The sequence below is a fragment of the Nicotiana tomentosiformis genome, chromosome 4, assembly GCF_000390325.3.
Source record: "Nicotiana tomentosiformis chromosome 4, ASM39032v3, whole genome shotgun sequence".
NCBI lineage: Eukaryota > Viridiplantae > Streptophyta > Magnoliopsida > Solanales > Solanaceae > Nicotiana > Nicotiana tomentosiformis.
Genome location: NC_090815.1, coordinates 4838033 through 4849108, shown reverse-complemented (window position 1 = coordinate 4849108; position 11076 = coordinate 4838033). Strand labels below are relative to the sequence as shown.

At 37.3% G+C, this 11076-nt stretch overlaps 1 protein-coding gene across 1 annotated transcript; it reads left to right on the top strand.

Annotated features, from left to right (window-relative positions):
- The first annotated feature begins 6805 nt into the window (after nucleotides 1-6805).
- On the top strand, nucleotides 6806-9806 carry LOC138909191 (uncharacterized). The gene is made up of 6 exons (XM_070200377.1): nucleotides 6806-7097; nucleotides 7482-7606; nucleotides 7718-8477; nucleotides 8595-8694; nucleotides 8807-9014; nucleotides 9207-9806. The coding sequence occupies exons 1-6, from the start codon at nucleotides 6806-6808 to the stop codon at nucleotides 9804-9806; spliced, it is 2085 nt and encodes a 694-aa protein (XP_070056478.1).
- Nucleotides 9807-11076: the final 1270 nt, after the last annotated feature.

The window sequence follows — 11076 nt, the reverse complement described above, 5'->3', positions numbered from 1 at the left end:
CTTGTGCGTTTATCTCGTGAACGGAATGTTTTAACTACGAAAGTTTACATAATGAATGTTGCCAAGTGACAAAGAAAAGCCAAATGCGTTGCTTCCTTCCAAGAAAAGGAACATTTCAAACATGGTGTGAAAATTAAGGCAAATAAATAAAAACTCTCTCTTGAATAACCATCTCCATGGTAGATATTTTTGGTAAAAATTACTCGCATCGAATGTTTACATTACACCACTAAATATGTAATATGTGTTTTCATATAAATTTATATTACTTAACCATGATTAATAAAGAAATTATAGTAATTTGATGGAATTTGATAAACCCCCGAATTTTTGTCTCTCTCAAATTTACCTGACAAAATTTTTTACTACAATAATTAGGTTGAAGTTCGATGTAAAGCTGTCTTAGCTTTAACTTGGATAACATGTTAGAAAATGAATCTTAAGTTTAACACAACTCCAAAGTTAATGCACGAGGTAAAATTCTTCCAAGACCATATAACAGTGAAACTACGGCCTACATATCGAATTAAATAAGAGATATAAAATTATGATATTAATTTATTTAAGAAGCCTTTTTATTTAACTTGTTATACTTAACAAATTAGAAACACTAACATTTAAGATGAGGATTTGCTTTTGCTTACTAGTAATATTTATTAATTATGCGTTCTAAAGTGCAAAATATATTTTAGTCACCTTGCTCTGATACCATATTAAAAAATACATCATAGTCGTAACTCAATCTAAAAGTTGGGTTATGAGGTGAATATCTCTCAAAACCATATAATGAGACTATAATTTAGTTACTAGAAATGAGATAATGCACTATTTTCTTATTAATATTATTCATTTATTAATTATGCTTTCTAGAGTGTAAAGTACATTTTAGCCATTTTTCTCTGATATAATATTAAAATAAATTATGATTGTAACTCATTCTCAAAAGTTAACTTATGATATACGCATTTCCAAAAATTATATAATGAATTTATAATCTATATATTAGATCAAATTCACATCTAATAAGAGAAATCTTCATCCTTTACTAGTTGTTGTCGGTGCTGGTGATTCTCCGGATCTTCCTAAGGCTTTGACAACCAATGTTGATGCCTTGATCACTGTGGAACACCGATCCAACTATATCTTTATATTATGGACATGGAGAAGCGTGCAGACGAGGTTTTCAACTCATTCGTAGGCCAAATCACTTTTGTGCTCCTATTTTTTAGAGGAGTGTTAATTTTTCAAAATGTAGTGCTCAAATTTTCGATATTAAAGTATTCACCTGGCTGATCATTGGTGCCTTTACTTTGGAATTTGGCATTGCCTTTTGGTAACGCACATCAAATTCAGCAGAATGAAGTCTTGCAAAAGTAATTTGGACATTAGGAAAAGAGCTATAGTAGCAAGGGCAAAATCAACTTTGGAGTTAGAGACACTGCAAAAAGAACCAAGAGAAAATGGACATGTTACAGTGGGAGAGGACTTAGACCCGATATTATCCGCTAATGACGTGATAACCCGATCCTAGAAGTTTGTTAATTCAGAGAATATTATAAAACTCAAAAAATACTACTGGAAACTGGCTTCGACTGCTTTTGTGTGCTTGGCGGATCTTTACTTTATTATTTTGCATATTACACTTATTGTGATGCTACGAAAAAGTGTATTGCGCCAATGATCTGAGAGAGGTGGATAGAAAGTAGGTGAAATGATAGGGATTAGAAGAAAAAAGTAATTTTATAGTCAATACTGTATTTCGAAGTTATTTGGTTGTCATCTCAGACTTGTTATTTCATACTTACAACTTATATGGTAATGTATAAACTATGACACATTAAGACATGTTCTTTTTTTGTTTTATATTACTCATCTTCACTAATGTTAATTACTCCAACTAAATTATATTTTTTTAAATATTCTTCATTTATTAATTATGCTTAGAGAAAAAAAATTCATAGATACTTTTTTGTCATACCAAACACATTATTTTTTAAAATACTTTTACTTGAAATTTATGAAGCATATAATTCAAAACAAAAATAATGCTAAAGGAGATATTGCAAGCAAGTTGAAAAAGATAATGGATTCGAGAAATTACTTAAAGTAGTTATTTTTTTGTGCTCTTAATATTTGTCGAAAACGGATGGAACTCCACTTTTGTTATCTAATTTTTTCACTTCTTATATTTTTTCTATTGATTTTTGATTTAACGGTGGTTGAAATAAGATTTTACAGAAAAGGGCTAACAAGAGTTATGCAAAGCACATTTCAATCACTTTGCTCTGATACAATATAAAAATATTTTATTATGATCGTTATTCAGACTCAAAAGTTAACTTATGAGATAAGTATTTTCGAGGACTATATAATAAAATTATAATCTTAATATTAGATCAAATTCACATCTAATAAGAAAATTTAACTTTTTTACAAGTAATTTTCATTTATTAATTATGTCTTCTAGAGTGTAAAGCACATTACAGACACTTTGCTATGATACAATATTAAAAAAAATATCATGAGCGTAAACTTCGGCTCAAAAGTTAACCTATGCGATAAGTATTTTCGAGGACTTTATAATGAAATTGTAATCTAAATATTAGATCAAATTTATATTTTATAAGAGAATTCAGCCTTCTTTACTAGTAGTCTTTATTTAGTAATGCAAAATAAATTTCAACCAACTTACTAATACAATGTTTGTGATGACTCGATAGGTCACTTTGAGTCTTAGCCTTCATTTCTGTATTTCGAGATCTCGAATAGCTCCGTTTAGACTTTGTCGATTTACGTGTGCAGTCCGTGTCTTTTTTCAGAAAGTTTTATGGGAAAAATTTAAGAAAATGAGAAATTTTGCCTTAAAAGCTCGTTTGAGTTTACTACGGTCAACGTTTTGTGTAAACAGACCTGAAGAGTAACCTGGGCTGGGGTGGAATTTTCTCTATGCAAACGCGAGGCTAAGGTCGCGAATGCGAAGCAATAATGTGATCACTATTCACGAACGCGATGGGTATGGGCCTGGAAGGGGGGATCAACTGCTTGTTCTACGCAAACGCGATCAGAGGGTCACGAACGCGATGGCCAGGGGGGGAAGAGCTATCGCGAATGCGAAGGCCACTTAGGCCGCTGTACTTCGCGATCGCGTCAGGTCTTTCGCGAACACGAAGAAGGCCTGACGCCCATTGACTTAAATGTTCCAAAGATGGGACTTTCTTCATTTTTCACCATCTTCACATTAGAGCTCGGCCTAGAGGCGATTTTGAAGAGAAATTTCATCCCCACTTCATAGGTTAGTATACTTACCTCGTTTTCTTCCATTTTCATCAACACTCATTGATTCCTAACCTTAATTTATGCCCTTTCATGGCAGAAATTAGGGATTTGGGTAGAATTGGGGGAGTTTTGTAAAATTGAGATTTAGTCCTCAAATTGAGGTATGATTTCGAAAGTAATCACATAATCGGGCTCGGGGGTAAATGGGTAATTGGATTGTGGTCAGAATTTTGGATTTTGATCAAGCGGCCCCGGGGTTGACTTTTTGAGAAAAGTGTAAATATTTTAGCTTTATATATTGTAATTGATTTTCCTAACACTGTTTGATGTTATTAAGTCAATTTTGGTTAGATTTGATTGGTTTGGAGGAGGATTTTAGAGGAAAAATCCTGGTTGAGCTTTGATTTGATTGTGGAGCGAGATAAGTGTTAGGTCTAACCTTGATTTGAGGAAATTAGGAACCCTTGAACTATATGTTATGTGAATTACATGTGTAATGATATATATGCGAGGTGACGAGGGTATATACGCCATCAAAATAATTATTTTCATGCTTTTCCGTATTTCATTAATTATCTTATTCCATATTTTAACTGTAAATGCTTTAATTGCTTTCTATACCGTAACTTTTTACTTGTCATTTATTTACTCTTGTATTGAAATATTTGTTTCTTCCATGATTCCATGATTAATTTTTACTTGCCTTAATTGTCTTACTTGTACACTTTAACTATCATATATTTGGGTTGTCTTGTTGCTTTGTATTAATTGTAGCATTTCTTGATTTGGTACGGGGTTCCTTTATTACTTTGCTTTCATATTCTTTAATCGTAGCGATTCTTGTGAATTGAGTTGTTGGATTGATTATATTTATTGAATTTGTTTATGGATCGGGTTGCATGCCGATACGGTTGTGATATGGTGGAATAAGGGAGAATTTGAAATTGATATGGTGGGATCGGGGTTGCGCGGCACAACAGATTTTATATGTGATTTTGATATTGATATGGTAAAATACGGGATGATTATGATATTGATTCTGATTATATAGTGGGATGAGGTTGCGTGCCGCAACGTATTTTATATGTGATTCTGGGTATTAATCCGGTAAAATAAGGGAGGATTGTGTTTGTACGGTGGGATCGGGTTGCGCGCCGCAACGGATTGTATGTGTTGTACTCATTTTTGTATTGTGTTAGCTTTCAGTATTTTTTTATATGAGATTCAGAGGACTGATATTTCTGAATTCACTGATTACGAGGATTGAGTTTGTTTTCATTAGTTAATTGCTTTGCCATCATTTTCTTTTATTATTATTATATTACGTACACGTTATTGTAAGTGACCCGCCTTAACTTCGTCACTACTTCGTCAAGGTAAGGCTTAGTACTTATAGAGTACATGAGGTCGGTTGTACTCATACTATAATCTGCACTTGTACAGATTTTGGATTCGGTCCTAGCAGCGTTCAGTAGATTGCTCGGATCCAGAGCTTGATGGAGACTTGGGTACAAATGCACAACGTTTGCGGCCCTGAAGTCCCCTTCTACATCATTCCAACTATTTATTTCATTTTAGACTATTATTTGTAGTATTCTAATAGCTCGTGTACTTGTGACACCAGTTCTGGGATTGTATTTAAATATCGCCGTTATTTTGGTTTAAACACTTTATTTCATTTTATTCAGTTTATTGGTTTTCATTTAAATTGAATTGTTAAAAATGACTAACATTCCGATTCCGAGGGTGGGAATTTCGGATCGTGACAAGTTGGTATCAGAGCAATAGATTGCCTAGGTCTCACGAGTCACGAGCAAGCTTAGTAGAGTCCGGGAGATCGGTACGGAGACGACTGTACTTATCTTCTAGAGGCTATGGAGTTTAGGAAAAAAAAATCACTTCTTTCCTTCTCTATTGTGTGATTTTATTCTATAATTGATGATTGAACAATTCTATTCTTGTTCTCTCACAGATGGCGAGAACATGCATAACATCTACAGCCGGGCAGGAACCGGATCCCCTTGTGACAGCTACTACCAGGGGCAGAGGTCGGGGCCGAGGTCAAGCCAGAGACAGAGCTCATCCCAGAGCTCGAGCAGCAGCACCCGCAGTGGAGCCTCCGATTGATCATGAGGAGGAGGTCCTCAGATCGTGCCCGTTGGACCAACTCAGGTCCCGGAGGGGTTCACAGCCACTCCAGTGCTTCAGGATGCTCTAGTCTGCTTGGTGGGCCTTATGGAGATGTGGCCCAGACCGGTTCGTTCCCGGTGGCACCAGCTATCTCTCGGGTTGGGGGAGGAGCACAGACCCCCGCTACTCACACCTCGGAGTAGGCAGATCCCTTGTATCAGACTCCAACAGCCCTGCCAGTTGAGGTGGTTCAGCCGGTTGTTGTGGCATATGCCGGTGATAGGACCGCTATGTCTTCTGAGGCCTTGATGAGTTTGGATAGGTTTACCAAGCTCTTCCCTATTCATTTTAGTGGTGCACCTTTTGAGGACCCACATGATTATCTAGACTGCTGCCACGAGGTGTTGTGGAACATGAGTATAGTTGAGACCAATGGGGTCGACTTTGTAGTGTTTCAGATGACTGGTTCCGCCAAGAGATGGTGAAGAGATTATATGATAACTAGACCAGCTGGTTCGCCTGCGCTTACCTGGAATCAATTTTCACAATTATTTCTAGAGTACTTCATTCTTGTCACTATGAGAGAGGATTATCATAGGTAGTTTGAGCATCTTTAGCAGGGTAGTATGACTGTTACTCAGTATGATTAAGGATGATCTAGTGTTCATGTTCTGTTTTTTTTAAATGTTAGTTGCTGTATTTTTTACTGTTAGTTGTTCAGATTTTGGTGAAAATAAATCTGGTGGTAGAACAGGTCTTTAGCAACCAAAAAGCTAGGTAACAGACTTTTAAAAAGCTCCTAATTTTTAGCAACAATTCTGGTGATTTTTAGGAACAGAATCAGACCCTAAGTAGTATATAAAAAGATCCGTGTAGTTGCTTGAAAAACACACAGGGAGAGAGAGATGTGTTTTGCTATGTAAATCCTCTCAATTTCTACTATAAAAGGTCTTTCAGTTTGAGTTTTATTGTTTTTTCTCTTCTTCTTCTTTCCCTGATGTTTTGATTACACTATAGAACTATTGTGTTCATTGAATACTCCTCACTTAAGCAGATCATATTTTGGTATCAGAGCAAATAGATCATGCCTGTGGATGGTGCAAACGAAGTCCGGGTACAAAGCAACAGGTGAACAACTTTCTGAATTTCATGTACATCAACGTTCAGTGCAGCAACAAGTCCCTGCAATGGCCAGCGACGACGAGGCTCCATCTTCTAATCTGCCTGAGCAATTTGCAAAGCTTACATCTGATATGGTTATTGTCCTTAATTGGATTAAAAAATCAAGCAGCCATGCCTCTGAGAGAAGGAGAGAATATCGATTCCACTTCCAGGGAAGTGGTCGACACCCAGAGAAGACGAGAACTTGGCGACGTTGATGATGAAGATGCTAGCAGTGATGGTACAGACATCCACCTTAGTTCCAGAATTTTTTAAGGTGGGAGCGAAGGTTGAAATCCCTGTGTACGACGGAGTAGTTGATCCAGAGAAACTAGATTCATGGCTCGACCAATTTGATACATATTTCACTCTTCAGAGGTTTAGCAATGCCCAAAAAGTCGCCTACACACCGTTAAAAATGCCGGGACATGCAAAAACTTGGTGGAAGGCTATTACTAAAACTAGAGAAGTTGATGGCCTTATCTGGAGTCAATTTAAGCGCCTGTACGAAAGGAATTTTATCCTATGGGGTACTTAGAAGAGCGGTGGAACCAGTGGCATCGACTACGACAAAAGAAAGATCAAACAATACAAGACTACACCACTGAGTTTAGGCGACAAGCACTAACCTTGGGAGTATCCTTGAATGACCCGTCAACCTGCACAAAGTATCTATCTGGTTTACATGAGCGGATTCGGGCTGAACTAAATCTGTTTCCAATTCAGGATTTATCTAGTGCAAGCACCACAGCAATGGCTATTGAAAGAAAAAATAAGGCGTATGGCGAGAAGAAGTCACAAACAGGAAATTTCAAGCAGACCAAGAAATTCAGTCCTAAAAAATCAAAAGAAGGGTGACTCTTTTTCCCTAACATCCTAATCTGAAAAGTATTGTGGGCACTGTAAAATTGCAGGTCATGACAAGAAAGAATGCTGGAAGTTGCATCCAGAATTGTTCCCTAAGAAATGGAAGAAAGAGGAGAAAGGGAAGCATACAACAACACTAACTGTTGCTGAAGATCTTGTTGAGCTCGGGAAAGTAAGTAATGCGGACACAAGTTTGTCTTTGATGGCCATGCCGAAGGATACAGGCTCGTGACCTCCCTCTACACCGAACATTAAAGAAGAACTATTCGTTGTGCGTATTCAGGTTAAACAAGATGTGATTGGAGCTATATTCGATCCAGGAAGCCAGAAAAATCTGATATCTGCAAGCTTAGTGCAGAATCTAGGATTGGAAATAGTGATTCATCCTTGTCCTTATAACTTGGTATGGATTCATAAAGGAGCAGAGACGAATATCCAGAAGCAATGTAAATTGCGATTTGCCATCACTGGCCAATTCATTGATGAGGTGTTGTGTGAGATAGTTCCCCTTGATATTTGCCAAGTGATCTTCGGTAATCCATATATCTGGGAACGAGATGCAATCTATTATCAAAGAGCTCAGAAGTATCACCTTCGAAAGGATGGAAAGACATATGTCGTCCATGGAGACATTCCTGAGCAAACAATGGAATTGGTAACAGCTGGTCAGGCTAAAAGATTGCTAAATGCAAGTCAGTCGTTCGTGCTAATGTTGATCAGGTCAATAGATTCTATACCCAAGGTTGAATCTGTTACTTTATCTTGCAAGGAAATAAAGGGTGATTTTCAGCATTTATTAGATGAATATGCTGATTTATTTGAAGAAATATGCGGATTACCACCAACGAGGGCAGTAGAACACGAGATTCAGCTCCTCTCTGACTCAACCTTACCAAACCTCAGTATGTATCGTAACTCGGTACTGGAAAATGAGGAGATTAAGCAGCAAGTGCATGCGTTACTAGAAAATGGTGTGATTAAGCCTAACAGCTCACCATGTGGCTCACCAATTGTCTTGGTTCCAAAGAATGATGGAGGATGGCGTATGTGTATCGATTACCAAGCACTTAACAAGATCACCATCAATAATCGTTACCCCTTTCCTCGGATTGATGACTTGCTGGACTAACTAAAACCAGCAACTGTATTCATTAAACTAGATTTGAAGTCTGGTTATCATCAAGTTCGAATTCGTAAAGTAGATTCCCAGAAAATAACATTTAAGACGCGCCAAGGGCTATATGAATGGATGGTAATGCCGTTTGGTTTATGCAATGCTCCTGCAACCTTTATGCAGTTGATGAACGATGTATTGAGGGATTATATTGAGCAGTTTTTTTATTGTATACCTTGACGATATTTTGATCTACAGTCGTTCAAGGGAAAAGCACATTCAGCATGTGAGGCAAGTATTTCTACTATTACGACAACATCAGTTGCATCTCAACAAGAAAAAGTGTGAATTCGGGAAGACCACACTGGTGTATCTTGGGTTCGTGGTAGGAAATGGCAACTTGCAGATTGATCCTAATAAAATCAAGATGATCACAGAATGGCCAAGACCAAAGACAGTAACAGAGGTGTGAAGTTTTGTGGGAGCTTGCCAATATATTCGGAAATTCATCAAGAATTTCTCCATCTTGGCATCGCCTCTACATTCACTGACAAAAGCTAATCAACGATTCCAGTGGAATCAAGAATAAGAAGAAGCCTTCTTTTTGCTGAAAAGAAAAATAAGTGAGGCACAAATCTTAGCGCTACCCAATCTCCAGAAACATTTTGAGATAGAAGCAGATGCTTCAGGTTATGCCGTGGGAGCTGTGTTAATGCAGGAAGGGCGACCAGTTGCTTATCATTCTGAGTTATTTCAAGGAGCTCAGAAAAATTATCCCACTTATGACAAAGAGCTATTGGCCTTATATAAAGCGGTCAAGCATTGGTGGGTTTATCTTTTGGGCAAAGAAATTGTGGTTCATACTGATCATCGCCCTTTACAGTATTTACAAGTGCAATCTCGTTTTCAGCAAGCTCGTCATATAAAGTGGATGACATACTTGCAACAGTTTAATCTTGTAATCAGGTACAAGAAGGGAGCTCATAATAAGTTGGCTGATATGCTATCACGACCTCCATTAACAACTTTATGCTTAGCTTTATTTATGAAGATAGAGCCAGCTTCTCATGAAGAATATGCAGGATGGAATCTTGAGGATCCTTTGTTTCAAGACAAGATAAAAGAAGTTAAGGCAGGAAGAACTTCAGGATTCAACATCCAACATGGGCTGCTATTCAAAAATGGAAGGTTGTGTGTTCCTCGAGCTGCAGAACGCATAAGTTGGATGAGAGAAGCTCATACATATAAAGTTGCTTGACATTTTAGAGAAATAAAGACGTTGTTGAATCTTCAACGTTATGTATATTGGCCGGGTATGCAGGAAGATGTAAGTCGATTTATAAAGGGATGTGGATTATGTAGTGTCGCAAAGCCTGCTAGTAGAAAGTTGGGTTTGTACACTCCACTACCAGTTCCTACTCGACCTTGGGAAAGTATTTCTATGGACCTTTTGGGAGGTCTTCCAAAGACTCGTCGTGGTAATGATTACCTATATGTAGTCGTTGACAGATTCTCTAAGATGGTGGTACTTATTCCATGCAAGAAGACTGTTACTGGAGTGGAGGCAACAAAGTTGTTCTTTGAAAATGTGTGGAAGATTTTTGGGTTGCCTAATACAATCATATCAGACCTGTTGCGGAAGCCAAATATATATAGTGTGAATGAGTCACAATTACTATACCAAAAATTATGACAACCACTAAATAATAAACAAGACAATAAGACAACAATAAAAGAACACCAGAATTTACGAGGTTCGGCCAATTTTGCCTACTTCCTCGGACACAAACAATATTTTATTCCACTCCAAAATTACAAGTGAAATAATACTAAAGAGAGAAGATACAAATGCCTTAAGAAGATAAAAGGCAAATGAGAGGTGTGTTTAAATCCTAAACATTAGGCCTCCTTTTATAGGGTGAAATTCTCATTCAAAATTGTCATCCACCGATGTGGTACTTTTGCCAATTTCAACAAATCTCCACCTTGGCAAAATTCCATATCTTCAATTTTCTCTCAATAACAAATTTTGGTTGTGTCTTCATCTTCAATCTTTAGTGTTCAACAATGTTGATCAAATCCAAACAATGTTGAAACTTGACCGCAGTCACCACTTTTGTCAGCATATCAGCAGGGTTCTCCGTAGTATGAATTTTCTTCACCGTGACTCCACCTTCTTCTATGATTTCTCATACGAAATGATACCGAACATCAATGTGCTTCGTCCTTGCATGATAAACTTGGTTCTTCGCTAATTGAATAGCACTTTGACTATCACAAAAAATTGTAATATTTTTTGTTCAATACCAAGCTCCTTTAGCAACCCCTGAAGCCAAATTGCCTCCTTCACAGCCTCTGTAATAGCCATGTACTCTGCCTCTGTTGTAGACAAAGCAACTGTTGACTGCAAAGTAGACTTCCAACTAACTGGTGCCTTTGCAAAAGTAAACACATAACCAGTAGTTGACCTTCGTTTGTCCAGATCACCCGCAAAATCTGAGTCACAATATCCAACTACAGACCGATTG

Excerpts from the sequence above, each read along its gene's own strand:
- LOC138909191 (XM_070200377.1), top strand. The coding sequence starts at position 6,806 with ATGGTACAGACATCCACCTTAGTTCCAGAATTTTTTAAGGTGGGAGCG. Across the intron at positions 7,607-7,717 it reads ATCTTGTTGAGCTCGGGAAA|GTTAAACAAGATGTGATTGG; the intron begins GTAAGTAATGCG and ends GTGCGTATTCAG. Across the intron at positions 9,015-9,206 it reads GACCAAAGACAGTAACAGAG|AAACATTTTGAGATAGAAGC; the intron begins GTGTGAAGTTTT and ends CCCAATCTCCAG.